The sequence below is a fragment of the Plecotus auritus genome, assembly GCF_963455305.1.
Source record: "Plecotus auritus genome assembly, chromosome: 5".
Taxonomy (NCBI): Eukaryota; Metazoa; Chordata; class Mammalia; order Chiroptera; family Vespertilionidae; genus Plecotus; species Plecotus auritus.
In genome coordinates, this window is record NC_137776.1 from 141,137,314 (window position 1) to 141,160,310 (window position 22,997).

At 39.1% G+C, this 22,997-nt stretch overlaps 1 protein-coding gene across 1 annotated transcript in view; it reads left to right on the top strand.

Annotated features, from left to right (window-relative positions):
• The window catches only part of MAMDC2 (MAM domain containing 2), a 137,333-nt gene extending 114,749 nt beyond the window's left edge, over nucleotides 1-22,584 (top strand). The window contains exons 10-14 of the mRNA XM_080669801.1: nucleotides 3,688-3,781; nucleotides 5,778-5,930; nucleotides 15,108-15,367; nucleotides 21,356-21,440; nucleotides 21,578-22,584. Coding sequence (XP_080525927.1) covers nucleotides 3,688-3,781; nucleotides 5,778-5,930; nucleotides 15,108-15,367; nucleotides 21,356-21,440; nucleotides 21,578-21,642 — 657 coding nt within the window. The 3' untranslated portion in view covers nucleotides 21,643-22,584. The remainder of the gene's footprint in view (nucleotides 1-3,687; nucleotides 3,782-5,777; nucleotides 5,931-15,107; nucleotides 15,368-21,355; nucleotides 21,441-21,577) is intronic.
• The last annotated feature ends 413 nt before the right edge of the window (nucleotides 22,585-22,997 follow it).

Genomic DNA, 22,997 nt, shown 5'->3' on the forward strand with positions numbered 1-22,997 from the left:
AGCTGACATTATCAACCTTATTAATAGCAGGGGGCAAACCCAATGTGATAACCAAACAGAGACCAGGGTTGCTGCTTAACATTCTACAATGCATAAGGGAATGCCCTACAACAAAGCGTTATCTGAACCTGCAAAAGTGCTTAGATTAGAACACCTTACTATAGATAAATGAGCATGTACAATGTCTGCTTAAGAAGTAAGTAATAGTGTTGATCCTTACTTGACTATATTTAAAAGTAATTGCAAATATGTTTCTGTAGCTCTCCATTCATTGCCTGTTTCCAAAGTTAGTCTAGGTAAGATTCCTCAACAATGAATATTCTCTATCGAACAAAAATGTTAAAAGTATCACCAGTGCCCCAAACTGGAACCTTTAGTACACTAAAACAAAGTGATTTACACAAATCTAATTTGCCTCTAACTTTTAAGAGATTTGCATAAAATCAGAAACACCTATCTACGAGATATCATTTTCCCTCATCCCTCTTCTTCTCTCCTCTCAAATAGATATTAATATACATGCAAGTTGCCTAGGGTTTTTCCCCTAGTCTTTAGAAATATCCCACTTGCTTTGAAATACTGCCTAAGATGAAATAAACACTCTTTTTTTAAAAGATCTAAAAATAAAAAGAGGTTGATTCCTCAAGAATTTAGGCCAATTCCATTCTTGTCACATTCTTAACTGTACCCAGAGACAGAGTTTGTAAGAAGGGACCAAGATGTTTGGCTTTCCCTCTGTCCTGTGACCGTCAGACCCCACCATCAGCTTGCTATGTCATGAATTACCTAAAATAACCTCTCCACCTCAAGAAGCCCTCACAGTGTAAGATGGAAGCTCAAGAATAGGAGCTGACATTATCAGCATTATTAATAGGAGGTGGAAAATCCAGTGTGTTAAACCAAATAAGATGATCTTGTCGTGTGTTTTGTGTGTGTGTTGGGATGCTGATAGACAACTGCCAAACAGATTTGGGGTTCGAGACCACAGTTTGAGTCTAATCCTTAGCTGAAGGACTGTGGACCTTCTATCAGACAGAACGACATGTGGTATGGCTAGTCCTCTCTGTGCGGAAGGGGTTCTAAGAACAACCCAGTGCAGTTCCAGAACAGCTTTGGCATTTCACTTAACCCACGGTGGCAGATCACAGATCGCCTGGAATGCCCAAAAGGAGCCAGGAAGTTCTCTCCAATGGAACTTGCTGCAGTGAGGAAATGTTATGTATCTGCTGTGTCCGGTTCAGTTGGCCACTAGTGCTATGTGGCTACTGAGCACTTGACAGGTGACTAGTGTGACTGGAGAAATGCATTTTTAATTTTACTTAGTCCTCGCCACTATCAGAATAAACAGTGCCAATCTAGGACACACAGACTCATTATTCCACATCTTAATTATAGATATCCTGATTCCTTTTTCTATTAAAAAAAAAAAACTATAGCAAAATTATAGAATGTTTAGAAAATAAAGGGAAATTCTGTTTACTCCTCCTAAATTCATGAGCCTAAGATAATTGTTATGAATTTGGTCAGTTTTCAAGGTTTTTTTCTATGTATTTTTACATGAGCTAGATATTTTTTTTTTAATTTTTTTTTAAATATATTTTATTGATATTTCACAGAGAGGAAGGGAGAGGGATAGAGAGATAGAAACATCGATGAGAGAGAAACATCGATCAGCTGCCTCCTGCACACCTCCCACTGAGGATGTGCCCGCAACCAAGGTACATGCCCTTGACCGGAATCGAACCCGGGTCCTTTCAGTCCGCAGGCCGACGCTCTATCCACTGAGCCAAACCGGTTTCGGCATGAGCTAGATATTTTGTCTTTATTTCCTGTAACCAGCTTTTTCTACTTAATATTATGAAAGGAATATATTTCTGTATTACTAAATAATATTTACAAACTATCAAAGCTAACAACTACCTGTTTCTTAGATTGTGGAGCACATTTTATTTCCTCTATTTTTGAAATGTTTGGATTGTGTCATTTTTTTTTGTTTTATGGTAATTATAAAATAAAGCTGTAGTAAACATATGAAAGCATGCTAATATTTCTTCACTTTAGAATGCATTATTCACTTTAGAATGTTTAATGTTTGACTCTTAGTCAGGAAATGATAAATCATTTCCCTCTCACAGATTCAATTTACGAAAGTACTTTTCACTATTCTTGTGAAATTTCACTATTCTTGTAAAGCTTCTACAAGGGTAGAAAGCCAAGTCTTTTCTCACTGCAGCATAGTAATTGAATAAATTATGAGACAATTAGTATTCCTTCCCATATAACAAAAAAAACTAATACAATATAACTACACTCAGGGTTGATGGCACAGATCTTTGCTTTGCTAATAAGTTCCCAGGCATAAATCCTGCAAATAAAATATTTCACACATTCAGATAATTTGCAGACTCTCTAGAATCTCTAAAGATGAGAAAATTAACAAGGTTAAAAATTTGTTTTTATGTTGTTCCCTGTAAATTTACATAGTTATAGTGTCCCATCTCCAAACTAATTTTTTTTTTCATTTAAAGCAATATAAATATAATCCAAGTAAACTTGCACACATCTTACAATTAGTAATTATGCTGAAGATCTTGGCTGAAGACATTTTATATTTTGCATACTGGAAAATTGTCATGTGGCTTTTTAAAAATTTCTTTTTAAATAAATTATATATTCTGATGGCAATGATCATCAAACAACAAAGGGATCCTACTGATAATACAGATGAATTTAATATATAACACACTGAATATTATAAGCCAAAAAATCAAATGTTCTCATTATTTATGATTTTAGTTTCAGCTTCTGTTATATCTCCCTTTGTCTTTGAGTTAAGATTTGTATTTGAGAGACTGAATGTGGATTGAATGAACTTGTGCTAATTAAACATTAGATTATACATGCGAAGCAGCTTTGTTAACCATGAAATACAGTACAGTGGAAATCTAAATGACTTGAAAAGTGCTCTTTGCTCATCCTATATATGAAAAGTAGACTTTAAAATTGGCCTAATGGAAACAAATCTAAGATTTTTCTCTCTCTCTGTCTTGCAAAATGAATTTAATAATTTATGGTATAGATTTTTTTCCCTTCACATGCAACAGTAAAAAATGTTTGGTCTGATAAAATAACTGCATTTAGGGCTTTTATTAGTGAAACATCCCAGGGACATAGATCTTTTTTGGGGGGTAGTGGGGGAATGGAACATAAATCCCCAGATTATAAATCACTGGGACTTTGTTCACCATATGAATGAAGCACAGTGCCAGAAAGTCATTTCCCAAAAATCAATAGTGTTTGTTCTGGAAATGTTTGTAAAAATTCTTGGAATACCATCAACTCTGCATGTACTTTGCGGGTTATCTGAGGAAAGTATTTAAAACTTGATGGTTTTTCCTTTGCCACACAGTTAATCTCTTACTTTCCCCCTATCAATTCTTTAAGAACACAAACTAATTTAGCATTATTCACAATAAAACATTATGAGCTTCACTCTGCTTTAAAAAAAAATAATAGAAGTAATTCCAATGTCATACATAAATGGTTCGCCATTACCCATACCACTGTGGTCTGTTGTTCATATGTACAGTGAAGAGGTGTCTGCTGTTTGTTTTTGTGCACCTGTTGTGCTAAGAGTTTCTCATTTTTAGTTAACAGAATTCATAGTCTTATTTTTATGAATTGCAGGTGGTTTTCATGAGCCTATGCAAAAGTTTTTGGGACTGTGGACTTGTAGCCCTGGATGACATTACAATAGAATTGGGAAGCTGCCGGTCTCCAGGTAAGACGGCCATCTCTTCAGCTCTCTTTGTCTCCCTGGCCTATACAAGACATTTCTGATTTCTCTAAGAACGTACAACATACATTTAATCTGTGCTAGTCCATCCTTTGCCTTGCTTTCCAGAAGTGCCTTTCTACAGAGCAGTGGGATTTAGAAATGAAGACTCAAATGCAATGTGAGACTTTGTCCAAATGACTTTGTCCCCTGTATCTCATCTATAAGAGAGGTAGTAATACCTACCTGAATATTGGGGATAATGCCTCGAAATTCTCTAACATAGGACCTGGCACAAAGCGGTGCTTTAAAAACAAATACCTCCTATTATAGTTACTATTGATATTTGTATTATCATTATCTTACAAGAATGCAGATTTTCAAGCAATATGGATGAAACTTTTTAAGAACTAAATTTTTTAAGAACACAAACTAATTTAGCATTATACACAATATGACATTATGAGCTTCACTCTACTTTAAAAAAAATAATAGAAGTAATTCCAATGTCATATATAAATGGTTCGCCATTACTCACGCCACCAAAGTGTATCCTATCCTATTTCCAGATAGGATACTAAACATGTACAGGGTTGGGGGAAAGTGGGTTTACAGTTGTTTGTATGGAGAATAACACAATAAATAATAATATAAGAATAAACTCTATGTTTCATGTACTGACAGCTGTAAACCTACCTTTGTCCCACTCTGTAATTTTAAAATGATAATGTCATAAATATTTTCAAAGTGAATTAAATGACAGCAGAACAATGGGCCAAGCCTTGATGATAGTGACAAAATAAAGATGGTGGCTATGTGTTGAGCATTATGTGTAATGGGAAAAAGGATGGATGCCTCAACCCAGATCATTGGTCTGTATCTACTAATTACCACTGCATCCTAAATCATGGGGTATCCATTTCTTTAATAAACAGGCAAAACATGGTAGCAATCTGGCACTGGAGAATAATCTCCATGTTTATTTAATTAAAAGACAATTTGTTTTCAGTCCCTTGACTTGGCAGGGCATTGCAAAGACAAGACAAAGAAGAACAAGATAAAAATCTCCACATGCATGCTGCAGAGAAGGAAATGAGGCTTCATTAGCTTATACCATATGCAAAATAAAATAAAGTAAAATAGTTATCATGCAAGAGATATGAAATACAGCCTATTTACTAGAGAAATTTGCTAAGAATCTGAATGTAGAAGAAGTCCCTAGTAAGTTGGGAGGTGGCACCATTCTAATAATGATAATTATTAAAATTATTGAAGATAGCATCTAAAGACATAAAATTTGTTTTTAGAAATAGAAAATAAGGTTTCAAGTAGCAAAACACCGAATTTTAATATTCATTTAGCTAATATGTATTGAGAACCCCATATTCTAAAAACTTTACATACATCACTTCATTTAATCCTCATAACCCATAAGGTGGATAATTAACATCCCCACATTACGGGTATCAATGGTGATGCACACAAAAATTGGAATAATCTGTTCCACACAAATTAAGCGATGCCTTTAGATTCTAGTGTCTAGAAGCACATTTAGTTCTCTCGCGTTCTTCCCCTCCTCCAAAGCAACTCAGAATTGTTCCGAGGACTCCCTTCACTCATCCTGGATTTTGAAGATAGCTCCTGCATTATGCATTTTATTATTTTCCACATTTCCATAAAGGCAATATACCTCCAATGTTCAGAGCTTTGTAAACTTATTCACATGAATAAATTCACAATTCAGAAAAAGTTTCTTTCTCAAAGTAGCCCAGTCGTTTTGAATAGGGATTTCTCTTGTTCTCTGCCTCTGATGGCAGGGCCCATGGTGGAGTTCAGGCTCTAACTGGAGGCAGCAGGTGGTGGGCTGCCAGTGGCGGAGGGACTCCCTGTTCATCAGCATGGCATAAGGCCAGGCGACACTCAAACATGCAGAGTGGGCTAGCCTATGGGAGAGCCAGGGCCTACATATCCACTGAAAGTGCCTCCTGCTGTTTTCTTGCAGAGAAGCTGCCCCCTCCGCCTGGAGAATGTACCTTCGAACAAGACGAATGTGCATTTACTCAGGAGAGGAGAAACCGGAGCAGCTGGCACAGGAGGAGGGGAGAAACTCCCACCTCCTACACAGGACCAAAGGGAGATCACACTACTGGGGTAGGTGAGTTACGCCACAGCGTGCTGTTTCCTAAGGAAACCTAGAAGAGCATTCTAGAGTAGTCACTGTGTTTTGATGTGCAAATTTACGTCTTGTGTCTAGAATGTACTACAAACGTAATTCAACACACATGGCATAGATAATTCAGCATGTGCATTTAAAATTGCTCTTTCCATTTATTACGTGGCTTATGTATCTTGCTGCAAAGAGGAGATAAATGGGCTTACAAAGATATGCACATGAAAGTACTTTAATCAGAGGTAGGTTAAAAGGGGGAATGACAAAAGTTTTCTTAAAAAATGGTGATCTCAGCTGGAGCCAGGACTGAACGAAGTTGATAGAAAATGTACTGGCAGACAGGGGAGGAGACTTGCGTGTTTGACTCCACCCTTTCTAGCAGCTGAAACAAAGATGGAAAGCCCATCTTCCCTTCACGATTTCAATTCTTTGCAGTTTGTGGAGATACTTTGTTACCCAGCATATAGTCAATTTAGGTAAATGTTTCATGTCTGTTAGAAAATCATGTATACTTTATTGTTGTTGGATGGAATGGTCTATATACATGTTGACTGAATCTAGCTCCTAATTTTTACTGATTTTTTTTTATCTTGTTCAGTTCAGTGGTATATTAGTTTCCCATGATGACTGTGGATTCATTTGTTTCTCCTTTTAGTTCCATGAATTCATGCATGCCTATCCTTTTGGGCACATGCAAGTTTATAATCCTTATACATTCTGGTGAATGAGCCATTTTATTATTATGAAATGTCCCCTTATCTCTGTCATGCTTCTTATTTTAAAGTCTACATTGCCTGATATTAGCATTGCTCCACCAGCTCTATGTTACTAAGTGTTTATGTTTCTTTCTCTATCCTTTAACTTTCAAATGTTCTGTAAACTTATTTTAGTATGGCTCTTGTATGTGGCAATAGTTAAGTTTTATACTGTATCCAGTCCCACAATCTTGTATTTTAATTGCAGTATTTGGATCATAAACATTTAATATAATTACTGAAACATTTTGACTTATATTTACTTTCTTAGTATTCCAATCTCTCTTCTATTCGCCTGTTTGTTTTATACAGTATTTTACTAGTCTTATTCTTTTAACGGTTTCTATACTATTTGTCTTGTATTTTATTTCTATATATTTTAAATCCCAGAAAATATTATTGGGTTAGTATTCTTTTATATTTATTCACATATTTCCCCCATTACATTAGTCTTTATTCCTTTATGCATTTTCATGTTTCTCTCTTGAATTATTTTCTTTTGTAGAAAATGTTTTTCTTCTGCCAAAAGAATTTTCTTCTGCATCTAGTTTTTGTTTTAGTGTTGATTCTGGGCGGGGGCAGAGGGGGTGGGTTGGTGCAAATCTGCTAATGATGAATTCTCTCAGTTTTTGCTTGTCTGAGAATGTCTTTATTTTTTCTCTACATTTGAAGGGTATTTTTGCTGAGAATAGAATTCTAACTTGGCCATTACCTATAATTGTAGACTGCATTTTACCTTTTCGCTCCCCATCCCTAAAGCCTATCAATTTATACTTGGAAAACATACACAAGAAGAAAATAAAAAGAGGAGAGGCATTCAAAGCTGTTTTACGGATAAGTGCATTAGATGGTCAGTAAATATGGGCCCTTTAAATAAAAGGAGAAACTCAGAAAAGCCACCATTTAGATATGACAGTTTACTGTGTGTCTACCAAAATCAACAGAAGCTCAAGTGTAGCAACTCCAGGGGAACTATAGTTTCCTACTTACTAACTGGAGATGCAATAAAGCTTTCCAAATCTAAGACGTAGCCTGGTGTCGTCTAGTGTAAAGACCACGGATGAAGAGGGAGCTGGCTCTGCCCCTCGCTGCCTGCACAACCTGCGTTTGTTCACATACCTTTTCTGAGCTTTGGTTTCCTCATATGTAAAATAAAGATTACAATGGATGTCCTGCTAATCTCTTAGGGTTGCTCTGGTGATGAACTGAGATTATATTTGTGAAAAGGCTTGATACTATAAAAGCTCCATTGAAATGAATGGTATTACTATTTTTATAACTGGAAGTCTTTTATAAACTAGCATGTTCATCTCTGGGATACTTTCTTGGACTCATTGTTCTGTGTCATTTGTGTTTTTATAAATAGAAAACTACTGCCTATGACTACAAGTAAGATGACTTCATAGTTTGGTAGACCTTAAACTAATGTGTTCCAAACTACCACTGGGTAACTCAAGTGGTAGGTGAATAAACATTATTTTTAATTGATAGTAATATCCATGAACAAGAAAAATATATAGAAGCCCTGGCTGTGTAGCTTAGTTAGTTAGAGTGTTGTCTCGACATACCAAGGTTATGGGTTCGATCCCTAGTCAGGGCACAAAAAAGAATCAACCAATGTATACAAAAATAAGTAGAACAACAAATTTCTACTTCTCCCTCTCAAAGTCAATCAATCAATAATTTTTTAAGAAAAGAAAAATAGCCGAAACCGGTTTGGCTCAGTGGATAGAGCGTCGGCCTGTGGACTGAAGGGTCCCGGGTTCAATTCCGGTCAAGGGCATGTACCTTGGCTGCGGGCACATCCCCAGTGGGGGGTGTGCAGGAGGCAGCTGATCAATGTTTCTCTCTCATCGATGTTTCTAGCTTTCTATCCCTCTCCCTTCCTCTCTGCAAAAATATCAATAAAATATATTTTAAAAAAAGAAAAGAAAAATATATAATCAATACATCAAAACCATTATTTGATGATTTGTAACGTATTTTCTGTTTTCATGCTAATAAGTTTCCTATTTGAATAAATGTATTTAAGTAATAAAAACAAAGTCTATTTAAAGAAAATTATGAGATGAATAATAGTGTAGGTAGTATGAGGACAGCCAAAAATAATATCTTGAAGATGGTATTTGTATGACTAAACTTTGGGAAACATTTCCAATGCTTAAGTAAGTCATTGCGTAGGACAAGTCATTCTAGTAGAACGACAAAGACCAAATAAAAGAAAAATTCTAGCCCCATCATTTGGCTCCTTCTTTAATAAAATAATAAAGGCATTTGTGACAGACGGATCTTGACTTGCATCGAGACGGGATGGACTCCGCGAGATTTGTCTCTCCATTTCCTGCCACCATCTACTTGAGTAGCTCTATCCTGGCAGAATCAGCAAGTTTTCTGAAACAGTTGCTATTTTTTTACAAGACATAAAGACAAGTCTTAACAAATTTCCCAGTTTTTTATTGGCTATTGCAATTTTATTAACATTTATTTGATGGCATGCTGTCAGAATTTTTTTAAAACAATTGGCTTTAGTTGCCCTGGAATTTACAGAAATTTTCTGACCAAGAGATAATATAATACATAAATCAACAGACAACTATGCAGGTTAGTAAGAAAATAACTTCTATGTAACATTTCCTAGCTCACTGAGTTCACCAGTAAATAGATTAAAAATGGAGTCCTCCCTTTCTCCTCCCCTCAGCTACATCCTAGAAAAACAGCTATTCATCATTCTCTTAACAATTTCCTGAGAAAAAGACACCATCCATTTCTTTTCTGGCACTGTTTAGTGCTTCAATACATCTCCTGTATTTCTGGCAATTAAATTCTCTTCCAACATGCTACTAAGTAAAGGCAGAAGTCATTTCTATGGACACTCCCTTCTTGTGTGATAGAAATAACAAGGTTACATTAAGTGCCAAATGACATTTACTTATAAAATTGTGCTGTCAGACAAAAGAAAACCAGAATTATATTATATTTACTACTAGAGGCCTGGTGCATGAAATTTGTGCATGGAGGGGGGGGTTCCCTCAGCCCAGCCTGCACCCACTCCAATCGGGGACCCCTTGGGGGATGTCTGACCACCAGTTTAGGCCCTGTGAGATCGGACCTAAACTGGCGGTCAGACACCGCTCTCACAATCTGGGACTGCTGGCTCCTAACCACTCATCTGCCTGCCCAATCGCCCCTAACCTCCCTGCCTGCCTGCCTGATCACCCTTAACCTCTCTGCCTTCCTACCTGATCGCCCCTAACTGCCTCTGCCTGCCTGATCACCCCTAACTGCCTCTGCCTGCCTGCCTGATCGCCCCAACTGCCCTCCCCTGCCAGCCTGATCGAGCCCCCAACTGCCTCTGCCTGCCTGATCACCCCTAACTGCCCTCCCTTGCTGTCCTGATCTCGCCCCCAACTTCCCTCCCCTGCCAGACTGATCTCGCCCCCAACGGCCCTCCCCTGCCGGCCTGATCTCACTCCTAACTGCTCTCCTCTGCTGGCCTGATCGCCTCTACCTGCCTCTGCCTGCCTGATCACCCCTAACTGCCCTTCCCTGCCAGTCTGATCTCGTCCCCAACTGCCCTCCCCTGCCAGCCTGATCTCGCCCCTAACTGCTCTCCTCTGCTGGCCTGATAGTCCCTAAATGCCTCTGCCTGCCTGATCATCCCTAACTGTCCTCCTCTGCCAGCCAATTTGGTTCTGATTGGTCAGTTTCTATGCCAGTCAGTGTCAAAAGCTCCGCCTCCTAGGCAGCCATTGGTTCCTCACAGTTGATCCAGATTTTGTTCTGATTGGTCAGTTTCTATGCCAGTCAGCGTCAAAAGCTCTGCCTCCTAGGCAGCCATTAGCTCCTCACAGTTGACCCAGATTTTGTTCTGATTGGTCAGTTTCTATGCCAGTCAGCGTCTCTGGGCCTATCAACAGAGCCTGATCAGAAAGGCGGGGCTGATCAGCAGCCCAGGTGGAGTCCTGGAGAGAAATAGAGGTGCGGCTGTTGGCCAGGCCGGGAGAGAGAGAGGCAAGTTCTGATCAATGGCTGCCATAGAGGCTACAGATCAGACCCTGCCTCTCTCTCTGCAGGCCTCTCTCTGGGACTGATCCGCAGCCCCCTAGGCCAGTGGTTGGCAAACTGCAGCTAGCGAGCCAGATGCGGCTCTTTGTCCCCTTGAGTGTGGCTCTTCCACAAAATACCACGGCCTGGGTGAGTCTATTTTGAAGAAGTGGCGTTAGAAGAAGTTTAAGTTTAAAAAATTTGGCTCTCAAAAGAAATTTCAATCGTTGTACTGTTGATATTTGGTTCTGTTGACTAATGAGTTTGCTGACCACTGCCCTAGACAGTCAGTGCTGGATCAGGGTGCTGGCAGCAACCCCAGTCAGTGCTGAGTCATCACAGCAACCCAGCACTGACTTCTGGCCTTGGGTCGTAATGGTCGTTACGACCCTGGCTCTTTATTATATAGATGTTATATAGCAGAAATTTTAACAGTCTAATTCAAGTCCCTGTCCTTTAAGAATTTTGGTAAACTTGTAATTATGCTACTCAATTATTCTGTAACCATCAGATCAGTTTGAGATTATCAAAATCTCCAATGTCCTTCAATCTTTCAGTGATTTATCTCACTGGTTTCTGATAATGTCATATCCTACTTACACAGAGAAGGCTTCTATGACAAGCTTTTTAAAAAAATTATAATAAGATATGCATAATATAAAATTTATCATTTTAATTATCTTTAAGTGTATGATAGTTCAGTAGCATTAAATCCATGCACATAGTTGTACAAGCATCACCACTATACTACACCTGCAGACTTTTTCATTTTCCCAAACTGAAACTTTGCCCCATAAACAATAACTTCTCATTTATGATAAGCCTTAAAAATCACTTAAAAGGTCTGATAAGCCCAGCCAGTGTGGCTCAGAGTTGAGTGTCGACCTATAAACCAGGAGGTCACAGTTTAATTCCCCGTCAGGGCACATGCCTGGGTTTTAGGCTCGATCCCCAGTGTGGGGCATGCAGGAGGCAGCCAATTAATGATTCTCTCTCATCATTGATGTTTCTATCTCTCTATCCCTCTTCCTTCCTCTCTGAAATCAATAAAAATATTTAAAATAAATAAATGGTATGATAAAAAGCAATTTTAGAGACACATCTAGCTGTTGTTCTTCCCAAAGATGTCTCTTTTCCCGGGTTGTTTAGAATCCTCTTCCAGCTAATGAGTGCAGCTAGCTGTTCATTCCACATGGCCTCGCACAGGCTGCCAGGCTCCCTCCCAGCCCTGGAGCCGGGGCTGCAAGGCTGGAGGAACAGCTGCCAGGCTGTTCCAGATTATGAATGTGGTGTGTGTCTCCACATCACAATTGCTGGGCAAAGAACATATGGGACCCTGATCTCCCAATAGACCCATTGGAACCCCTCCTGGATGTTAAACAATGACCCACAGAAAGAAAGTGATTTGTTTTCTCCAGTTAATAATCCCTTCCACAGACTGGAGTCCCTCACGTGCAGGAACACGTGAGCTGGTCTGAGGTTTCCACGCTGGGGCTCTCTGGCTTCCACCCAGAGCTTTTGTTTGCTGAGACGGACAGCATTTGGAGTAGTAATGTGGCAAAGCTTGTCAACACACAGCGCTTTTCTCTGCCTTCTGAGCACATGTGAGGCAGACTGGCTCTCCATGAAGTTCTGATCTTTTCTGGGGAAAGGAAGTGTCATATGCAAGTCAAAAAGAAAAACAGATTTGGACTCAGATAAATAATTGGTTTGTGTATCAGAGGGGCAAATTCTGGTCAGCTGACAAGTAGGTTACAGTTATTTGTAGGAATAGATGTTGGTCCAGAATGGTCTAAATCAGTATTGCCTTATGGAATATGCATATGGGCTTAAAATAGAAACTATATCCCTGAAGGGTTTTTGGAAAGACCACTATTACTCAAGAAAAGTAGGCTGGTGTCAATGCTCGGGAAAGGCAATTGTACTTACTTTCCCCTGCATGGTCCCCCTCCCCCAAAAGCAGCACAGTTACACAGATCAAACAGCTTAGGAAATTCCTTTCATATTTCATGGTGCTAAATACAAAGATCTCTGGAACTGGAAACCTTAGGTTGTGGCTTCAGCCATGTACCTGAGACCCAGAGGTGAACACATTACCTAAGTAATGCTTCATGCATTTGGTACTAAGTGGTCGGTGCACTGTACTCATGAAAGAAAGAATTCCATTGGATAATCCTAGAGGTGATTAGGGCTTTTCCTCCTGCCTTCAAGACCTCAGACCAATTGTGGCTGGGACTCATATTGTTATCACGAGACAAAAGATACTCCTTGGGTCATCTCTCCTCCTGATAGATCCATTGCTTTCTTTGCATTGTGGAAAACAAAAAAACTTTGTTTCAGGCCCCAGTAGTCCCTACTTTCCATTTTCCCAGTGATAGCATCTTTCAAAGGGTCCTTCCCCTCCCCACCCCCAATGAGTGTTTCATCTTTAGCCAAAGTTCTTTACTTAAGATTCCTAAAACCAGGTATTATTTCCTTAAAAATTACTTTTTGGAGAAAATGTTTTTTAGGTTAAACATGCATTAAGGTAGAATTTCAATCCATGTCTCACTAACTTATGTATGGAATAGAAAGGGGGGAAAAGAATAGAATGGGATATCTTCAACATAGTTAGATGATAAACTATGGTCATTTCATGCTTTGGTCTTATTTTCCATGGAATTAAATTAAATGTACCCTTCTATTAGGATAATGTATATATGTACTTGTTTATATCTAGCCTAGTTTTTGTTAGGAAATCATAAAGAAAAGAACAATAACAGTGTCTTTCCTTGCTGAAGTGCAATGACTGGATTCTAGGCATATTTTGAAGGTAGAGCCAACAGGAACTCTGACAGCCTGGAGTGAGAGGAGGCCCAGGTTTGGGCCTGGCCAACTGGAAAGGCTGGAGTAGGTTTTAAGGTAAAGCTGTTAGGAGTTTAGTTTTGAACATGTTTCAGCTGAGATGTCTATTTGACAATAATACATGAAGATATCCATCAGGCAGTTTGAATAAACAAGTCTGGATTTCAGCAAAGAACTTGGAAATTTAAATTTGAGAAATGACAACATGTATAACTAGAGCCCCGGTGCATGGATTAGTGCACTGGTGGGGTCCCTCAGCCTGGCCTGCGCCCACTTGCAATCCGGGACCCCTCGGGGGATGTCAGACTGCCAGTTTCGGACAGATCCCCGCAGGCCAGGCTGCGCCGCCGCAGCTGTGCTTGCCAGCCATGAGCCTGGCATCTGGCGCCCATCGGTCAGCTGAGCAGCGCTCTCGCTGTGGGAGTGCACTGACCACCAGGGGGAAGCTCCTGCGTTGAGTGTATGCCCCCCGGTGGTCAGTGCACATCATAGCAACCGGTCGACCAGTCGTTCAGTCGCTTAGGCTTTTATATATATAGATATTTAAAGCCATGAAACCAGATGCAGTCAAAGGAGTGAGAATAGAGAAGTTCAAGAACGGGGCCTTTGAGCACCCCCAGCTCACAGATCAGAGAGGAAAGGTTAACTAGCAAAGGAGTGACCAGTGAAATGGGAGAAAAACCAGGAGAGTACAGTGTCCTGCAAGCCAAGGTCAGAAAGTACTTCCAGGAGGCAGACGTGAACTACTTTGTCCAGTGTTACTGGTGGCATAAGAATGGCAAGGACCGCAAATTGACCATTGGTTTTAATAATGAGGATGTGATGGGTGAGCACTCTAGAAACGTGGACAGTATTTTTCCTAATAGTTTAAAGCAGATCATGGGAATGACTGGTGGCAATGAAGGCCACATCCCAGGGCTCTACTGGTCCAGTGTTCCATGTGATAACTTTACTGGGGGGAAGTGTTGCACGGTGCATACAATCTTATGAGACCGAATTAGGCAGGTCTCCCACCCTTTTTAATAGCCTATAGGATTGCTCAGATCTGTGTTTGGGGAAATGATGAATATAGGTTCAGAGAACATAATTCATTAGACCAGGATCACAGAGATAATATCAGAGTGAAGACTTGAACCCAGATCTACCTGACTGCAAAATCTGTGTTCTCTCCTAAACCAATGCCTGGGAGCTTCACAATATTGTTTGTGAATTTAGTAGACCAAATTCTGATATGTTAATCACCATATCAGTGGTATAATACTAGTATATTAACTAACTCCCATATATGAAACTGAAGTATAAATTATTAAATGAAAAAAATTATTTCGATGGTCTAAATTTTGTAGCATATTTATTTTCCTTGGATTATACTTATTCTCCAAAATGATGATATCCTTTATCAGTACTATAGTCAAGCCATTCATTTACTCTAATTTGTTTCTAGGAACACTACTCAAAAGAGAAAGAGAATGTAATTGGTGTCCTTTTTAACAATACCTGATTTTGCATTGCTCTCAAGGCTACTACATGTACATCGAGGCCTCCCATATGGTGTATGGACAAAAGGCACACCTCTCATCCGGGCCTCTACGAGGAGTCACTGGAAAACACTGCTTGGCCTTTTTCTACCACATGTATGGAGCTGGGACTGGCCTGCTCAGTGTTTATTTGAAAAAAGAAGGTGACAGTGAAGAGTCCCTCTTATGGAGAAGAAGAGGCGAACAGAGCATTTCCTGGCTCCGAGCGCTGATTGAATACAGCTGTGAGAGGCAGCACCAGGTATGCCAAGAGAGATAAGACTCCAGTAATGGAAAACATTCCTGTAGGCTTCTGATGTTCTTTCTATTTCTTGCCACCAGGGAGAATGTTTTGTTCTCTTTCAGGGTCATAGATAAAGGCAGTACTTGTTTGAGAGTAAACATAGTTAGTCTATATTGATTAAATCTAAGCAGTGAATGGAAAATTAGGCTTTGGGTATTTGTGCCTAAAGTGATTTTTGCAGCTCAACGAAAGTTTATCTATTTTTGTCTTGGTATATTATGAGCATCAAGTACATTCTATGAGTCCTGCAAATCTATAAAACAGAGTTTCCCTTTCTTCTAAACATGCCATTATCTCATTAGCTGTTGCAGCTGCATCGTTCACTCCTCTTTACCCACATACAAGGGCTGTGTTGTAAGCCTACATTTACCAGAGTACATGGTCCAGACTGCCTAACATTTCCTTGGCAGTTTATTAGACTGCCTAACATTTCCTTGGAATTATTATGTGCCAGCTACTCTGCTAAGCCCAGGTGCCCAAATTTTCTTGTTCATGGTACCCTTTATCTCAGTTAATTGTTTTCTGGTGTCCCTCGACCAAAAGAAAGACCTAACAGTTCCATTTATTAAGTAGTTGGGTTCAAACAACTTAATAAGTATTTATGTCCTCATGACTTAGTAGCCATCTCAAAAAATAATACTTAAATTAAAAGAAAAAAGTAATATTTTTTAAGTCTCTGTCCACCTGGGTGCGGAAGAAACTGAGAGTGTTAATGCTAAGTCCTGGGTCTCTCCCTGAATCTCCTCGTGTACTGCAGAAGACCTTCGTCCTGAGGATCCCGGTTGTAAGGGAATCTGAGCAGTGATAGGAATGAGCCTTTTGTGTTCCAATAGATGAGGTTGAGCAGCCAGTCTAGTCTAGATCAGCAGGAGCCTCCTGACACCACTGACTTCACCGGCTCCCATGCGCCAACGCTTCAGAAAGCTCTGGGGAGATAACCTTCAGACCCTGACTGCTCCTGAACTTGCTCTGAGCAATTCTCAGGTGTGACCTTCAACTGAAAGCCCTGCTTCCTCCTCATCCTTGCTTCTGGCTGATAGCCCTCCTGGACCAGTACCTCTCAACTCTAACTACAGGCTGCTTGGTCTAACCAGGAGTCCTCAAACTTTTTAAACAGGGGGACAGTTCACTGTCCCTCAGACCGTTGGAGGGCCGGACTATAGTTTAAAAAAAAAACTATGAACAAATTCCTATGCGCACTGCGGGCCCGGGACAAGTCGGCTGCTAAGCAGGACAGGCAGCGGCACCCGGCGGGCCGGATAAATGTCCTCGGCGGGCTGCATGTGGCCTGCGGGCCGTGGTTTGAGGACGCCTGGACTAAGTCTTCCTGGGAAAAGGTATCAAACGTAAGGACTTCATTTTATATCACCTACAACCACAATAACTTTTCTACAGATCTAAATGGGGAGGAATTGCAGAAGCTCAGGTGGCCAGGTGGCAGTGCCATCTAGGGTGCAGCATTGCTAAAGACAAATGACAGAGGGAAGATGTGTCATTATCCAGGGGTGGCCCATTACCTCAGCATGGATAAAACTGCCTAGAAATTTAGTAAAGAATACCAGATTGCCCCAAGGATTATTTTGATAGTGACTTAATGTGTGTTTACAGAAGGAAAGTGGATCACTCAGGAACTTGCTAATATAATTGATCATCATCAGAGGCGATGGATTAATTTTGTTAGGCTTTTAGGGCACCAAACCCTGTTCTGATGTTTTCAAAGTGTGGTCCTGAGACCAGCAGCAACACCTGAAGTGCAAATTCACCTAAAAATGCAACTCACTTGAAATGCACATTCTCAGGCTCCACTCAGACAGAAATTCTGGGGGTGGGGCCCAGAAATGTGTGTTTTAACAAGCCCTCCTGGTGACTCTGATATATGCTAACAATGGAGAATCTCTGTCTCTTGGGTGGAGCCTGAGTGTTGATGTTTTTTAAAATCCCCAAATGATACTGATACACAAGAGTAAGGGAATCTGAGTTGAACTCTGGGGAATGGGTGACTTCTCAGCATCTACGCCCAGGAGGTCAGGTACATACATGGCCTTGCATCTATGAGACTTGCTGGGTGGCTGGTTCTCTGAAATATTTTTTGAGCACAGAGTAGTGAGGCATCTGGGCTGGCATCTTGGGGTGCTCAAGTTCAAAGGGAACAGAATGGCCTGAGAGATTTATAGCTCACAATCTGGAAGAGTCCATTCTCTTTGGCTTAGGATGAAACAGATATGAATCTGCCTGAGGGGTTTTCTTCTGGATTTAGTGATTCCCTCAGGTTTCCCAAACGACTGTGTGGAGACTGAACCAATTTCCTCAAAACATCCTAGTGTCTAATAATACAGACGCACACCCATGTGAAAGTAGAATGGCCATCTTCTATGTGCCAGGCACTTACAGCGCTCAGAGTCATACATAAGTTCTTCCCATTGATCTTATAGCTCTTTCTTACAGATGAGGAAACCAGGTATCCAGCTGGTAAGTGGCAGGGGGAGAATTTGATCCCAGATCTGACTGGTTCCAAAGTTTGTATCTCTAAACCACTGTTCTACACTCACTCCCACCATAGAAGTTCCAGATTACTCTCATTCCCCTGGATGTCACCAGCACTAGGTGACCTTGGAGAAATCTCATCCCCTCTGGGATGGCTTATATATTTTCAAAATGGGGCAATGATTCCTGCCAGGATGATATCACCCAAGTCAGAGGGTCCAATAAGATTATGCATGTGAAAGCGTTTTACAAACTTTAAAGTACCGAAATACTAAAAGATTAATTATTGTTTCTAGAAATAAATTTCCTCTAAACCTCTCTGATCTCTAATTTATATCACCACAACAGACCTAGTATTCACAATCAGGCAGCCAGACCGAGCTCATGTAGGACAAGGCCAAAATTGCTCATTTTAACAAATACTTACTGATCACTTGCTGACCTGGTAAATGCATACATCATCAGTAAGGGTAGGCAGGTGGAGATGATTTTTAGAATGCTGTAGTACTGCTGTGATTTGAGACTCATCCTATAGGGAAAATATATGGGTGTCCTCTGATGACATTCCAATCATCAGGTTATCCTATAGAGGAAAGGTTATCAAGTAGCAAAATTTTAATCATACTCCTTCCTAAGGGATTTATTAAAGTGCTAAGCAGAATCTGACTTGGCTATTGATCAAAAACACAAAACGATTTTACTTCCTTTGGGTTTTTGGCTTACCCTTCTTCCTCAGCTGCTCTCGGGTGTTTTCCTCTCTGGTTTCTTATATTTTGCTGCAAGTGAAAGAAAGTGTTCAACAGATTCTCAGCTCACTGAAATATGTACACCATTCATGTTTATTAGACTGCCTAACATTTCCTTGGAATCATTATGTGCCAGCTACTCAGCTAAGCGCAGGCGCCCAAATTTTCTAGTTCATGGTACCCTTTATCTCAGTTAATTGTTTTCTGGTGTCCCTCGACTAAAAGAAAGACCTAACAGTTCCATTTATTAAGTAGTTGGGTTCAAACAACTTAATAAGTATTTATGTCCTCATGGCTTAGTAGCCATCTCAAAAAAATAATACTTAAATTAAAAGAAAACATTTTTATCTTATTCTTAAATAACCACAATTATTTACTAATAGGATGTATATCCATAATACAAGGGGGAAATCATAATGCTATAAAATAGTTATTACTCTGCCCTAACCGGTTTGGCTCAGTGGATAGAGCGTCGGCCTGCGGACTGAATGGTCCCAGGTTCGATTCTGGTAAAGGGCATGTACCTTGGTTGTGGGCACATCCCCATTTGGGGGTGTGCAGGAGGCAGCTGATTGATGTTTCTCTCTCATCGACGTCTCTCCCTTCCTCTCTGTAAAAAAAAAAAAATCAATAAAATATATATTTTTAAAAGTTATTACTCAAGTATTAAGGAAATTCCAAGAAGTTTTATGAAATCAAGTGTTTTAGCCCAACCACAGACTGTTAAGAATATAATTCCATCAAGCAATTGTCTATTGTGTTTTATATTGTAGACTTGATGGTCAAAAACCAGGTTTTATTGTTTTTCAGAAAACCAAAATGCTTATTAACTACACTCATATACCCTCCTATATAGATTTGTTAGAACATTTTTTTTTGTATATATGGAGATTTATTATAGGAATTGGCTCACATAGTTTGAATAAAGACAGTGTTTATTAAAATACATTTCATTTTCAAAATTGAATTATCAGTTGTTAAAGTGTGTATGGATTTTTTGGGACACCCTGTATATATAGATATTTATTATAGGAATCAGCTCACATAGTTATGGAGGCCGAGAAGTTCCGTAATCAACTAGTTGAAAGCTGGGCTCTGGGAAAGCCTGTGGTATAATTCAGGCTGATTCCAAAGGCCTGAGAATAGAGTGGCTAGTGGTGAAAGGCCTGACCTGAGTCTGAAGGCCTGTGCATCAAGTGCACCCATGTCTGAGGGCAGGAGAAGATGTATGTCTCACCTCCAGCCAGGTTGGCAAATTCACCCTTCCTCCAGCTTTTTGCCTATTCAGGCTCTCAAGGGATTGGATAATGCCTGCATTGGGGAAGACCATCTGCTTTACTCAGGTTCACCAATTCAAATGCTAATCTCTTCCACAAACACCTTCACAGACACACCCAGAAATGATATTTTACCAGCTATCTGGGCATCCCTTCACCCATCAAGTTGAGACACAAAATTAACCATCACATTTAGGTTAATTTGTTCTTTTGTTACCTAGAGCACTTACATGAACCAAAGACACAACTATAAAACTAATTGCATTCAGACAAGTGTAGCTTCCATCTCTTTCATCTTCATCTGTTCCCTCCTTCCCTTTATAGCCATTTATATTTATTTGTGGTATATTGTTTCATTTTTTAAAAATCAAATGTACTTTTATATTCCTTTCTTTTTTTAATTTCTTTATTGATTAAGGTATCACATATTTGTGCTCATCCCCCCATTCCCCTCCCGAAACCTTCCCCACGCCTGCCCCCACGCCACTGTTGTCTGTTAGAACATTTTTTAAAACTCTTCTTGACAATGATCTTTATTTAGGGTTGTGTCCTTAGAATTTCTATTAATGTTATTTTGCCACATTTTTGGTTATTAAAGCTTCTTTGAGTCATTAATTTCAAGATCATTTCATATGTTTATTAATTATCCACTTTATATGCTTTAATTTACTTTGAATCATAAACTAGTCCACTGGGGAGTCATTTGCTCATTAAATGAATAGAGAAACTGTGTCTTCTGGATACTTTTTATTACCCATAGCCTCCCTTGAGTACTCAGTGGTTTATTAACCATAGTTGGGCTGCCTTAGAGATTATAATGTAATTGATTTACCCTAGAACCTGAATATTGGATTAGTTATTTTCTTCTCAGGATCTAAAGTCATAAAACTGGCTTCCTCTTCATCCTGGGCTTTCTTGGATGTCATGGTATTTAACACAATAAGTGAAACATTGCCTTTTTTATAAATTTAATGATTGTGCTTTGCTGTTCATACATGGGTCTCATCAGTCATATTAAATTCTTCCACCTAGCGCCAGGATCAAAGGCAGATTTATGGAGAGCCTATACTTCTGGGCCCATCACCCTCATAGGCCCTGAGTGCTAGGAGTAGAATGTTCTAGGAGGGGAAGGGAAGCCAGGTCATCACCAGGAAGCATTGCAAGGTGAGCATTTCTAGGAAATTACCTAAAGGTATCTCAGGAGAAAGGGCTCTGAATTTCCACGGCTCCAGTAATCTGTTGTGAATTTCTTTACATTAGAAATAAGTATTCTCTTTAGTACCTAAATTTGAAGTTGTGATTTTGTATTCTCTTTCTTAAAGGGAGCCCTAAGAACAGACTAAGCTTCTACTAGACCCATATAACCTGGATCTGTCCCTGATCAGTCTTGTTTTATCAGGATGACTCTATTTCTAAATTCAAACTTTATTACTTTTCAGATCATTTTTGAGGCCATTCGGGGAATGTCAATAAGAAGTGATATTGCCATTGATGATGTTAAATTCCAAGCAGGACCCTGTGCAGGTAACAGTATTTTTCCAATTATATAAACTTGATTGAAAAGGGATTTTGCAACAGTCTCAAATGATAAGAATGCAAATTCAGTATTTTTCTACAATAAAAATAGAGGAAACTATTATTGTCTATTTATCTCCTGACAGAAATGGAAGATGTAACTCAGCAGTCATCAGGATATTCTGAGGATTTAAATGAAATTGAATATTAAGAAATAACCTGAATTGGATTAACTAAACAAAAGCATTACCTCTTCAATCAAAATGAAAACAACACAAATGAATACTGGACAGTCTTAACTATTTTATAAGTTATAAAATGACGTCAGAGTACTCTTCTTCATTACTTTTGCAAAAAATACTGACTCAGGGCTTTTTTTTTTTTTCCATATGACAACTGTTACTAGAAGTACAGGCTGCTGGTTTTGCATAGATCACTCATCTTAATTTTGATATCAGTTAAAAACACAAATGTACTATACTGTAGTCATTTTTAAAGCACACAAGTAAAAGGCACAATCAAAATGAGATGTGCTCACTTAAATCTGCATTCAGTGAATGTATTGGGAGGAGGAGAAGTCTGTGGGTTTCCATATGAATTTCAAATATCGTAATATGTTTAAAGAAATAATGTGGGTGTCAGTAATATCTGCAAAATGAATGCAGTTTTTATGGTAACAAGTTAGCCTAAGAATATAAAGTCTTATTTTCTATGTTTTATTCATAGAAATGGAGTTTTGATTTTTAAATATTTTTACTACATGTTAGATAACAAAGGATCTTTTATGAGTGTCCCAGGTTAAGTCAGTATTAATTAATGCTGTATTACAAGGCAATGCTACCTTCTTCCCTCCACCCCTTAAACTACTTTTGAAAGTCACTATGAACACATGGATAGAAACTGCACTCTTTTTTTATAAAGCAAGCTTGAAAATAATTATGTACACACGCCCCAAATTTTTTTAAGTGTGTTAAACAATTTTATTGATTTTTATAACAAATGTTTTGGTAAAGTTTTGAGTAATATAAATGCAAGCAGAAATAATAAACTACTGCTTTTCATGTTTAGAAAATTGTATATACGTGTTTATATACCTAAACAGCTGTTATGAAGTTATAAGATTACCTAATAAAAGGTAATTTGAAAATCTTTTCACTGGCAATTAACTCATTTCTACATTATTTTTTGTTGTCAGAATATCTTTACTACTCAATTGCAGATTCCAATTTGAATTTCTACTCTGCCATAACTAACTGCTTCTCTTTTTTTTATATCAGACATTTTATTTTATTTTTTTATTTTTTTCTTTATTGACTAAGGTATTACATATGTGTCCTTATCCCCCTCATTGACCTCTCCCCGCCCACTTTCCCCCCCACTCATGCCCTCACCCCCTGGTGTCTGTGTCCATTGGTTAGGCTTCTATGCATGCATATAAGTCCTTTGGTTGATCTCTCCCCCTTACCCCCACCTCCCCTACCTTCCCTCTGAGGTTTGATGATCTGATCGATGCTTCTCTGTCTCTGGATCTATTTTTGTTTATCAATTTATGTTGTTCATTATATT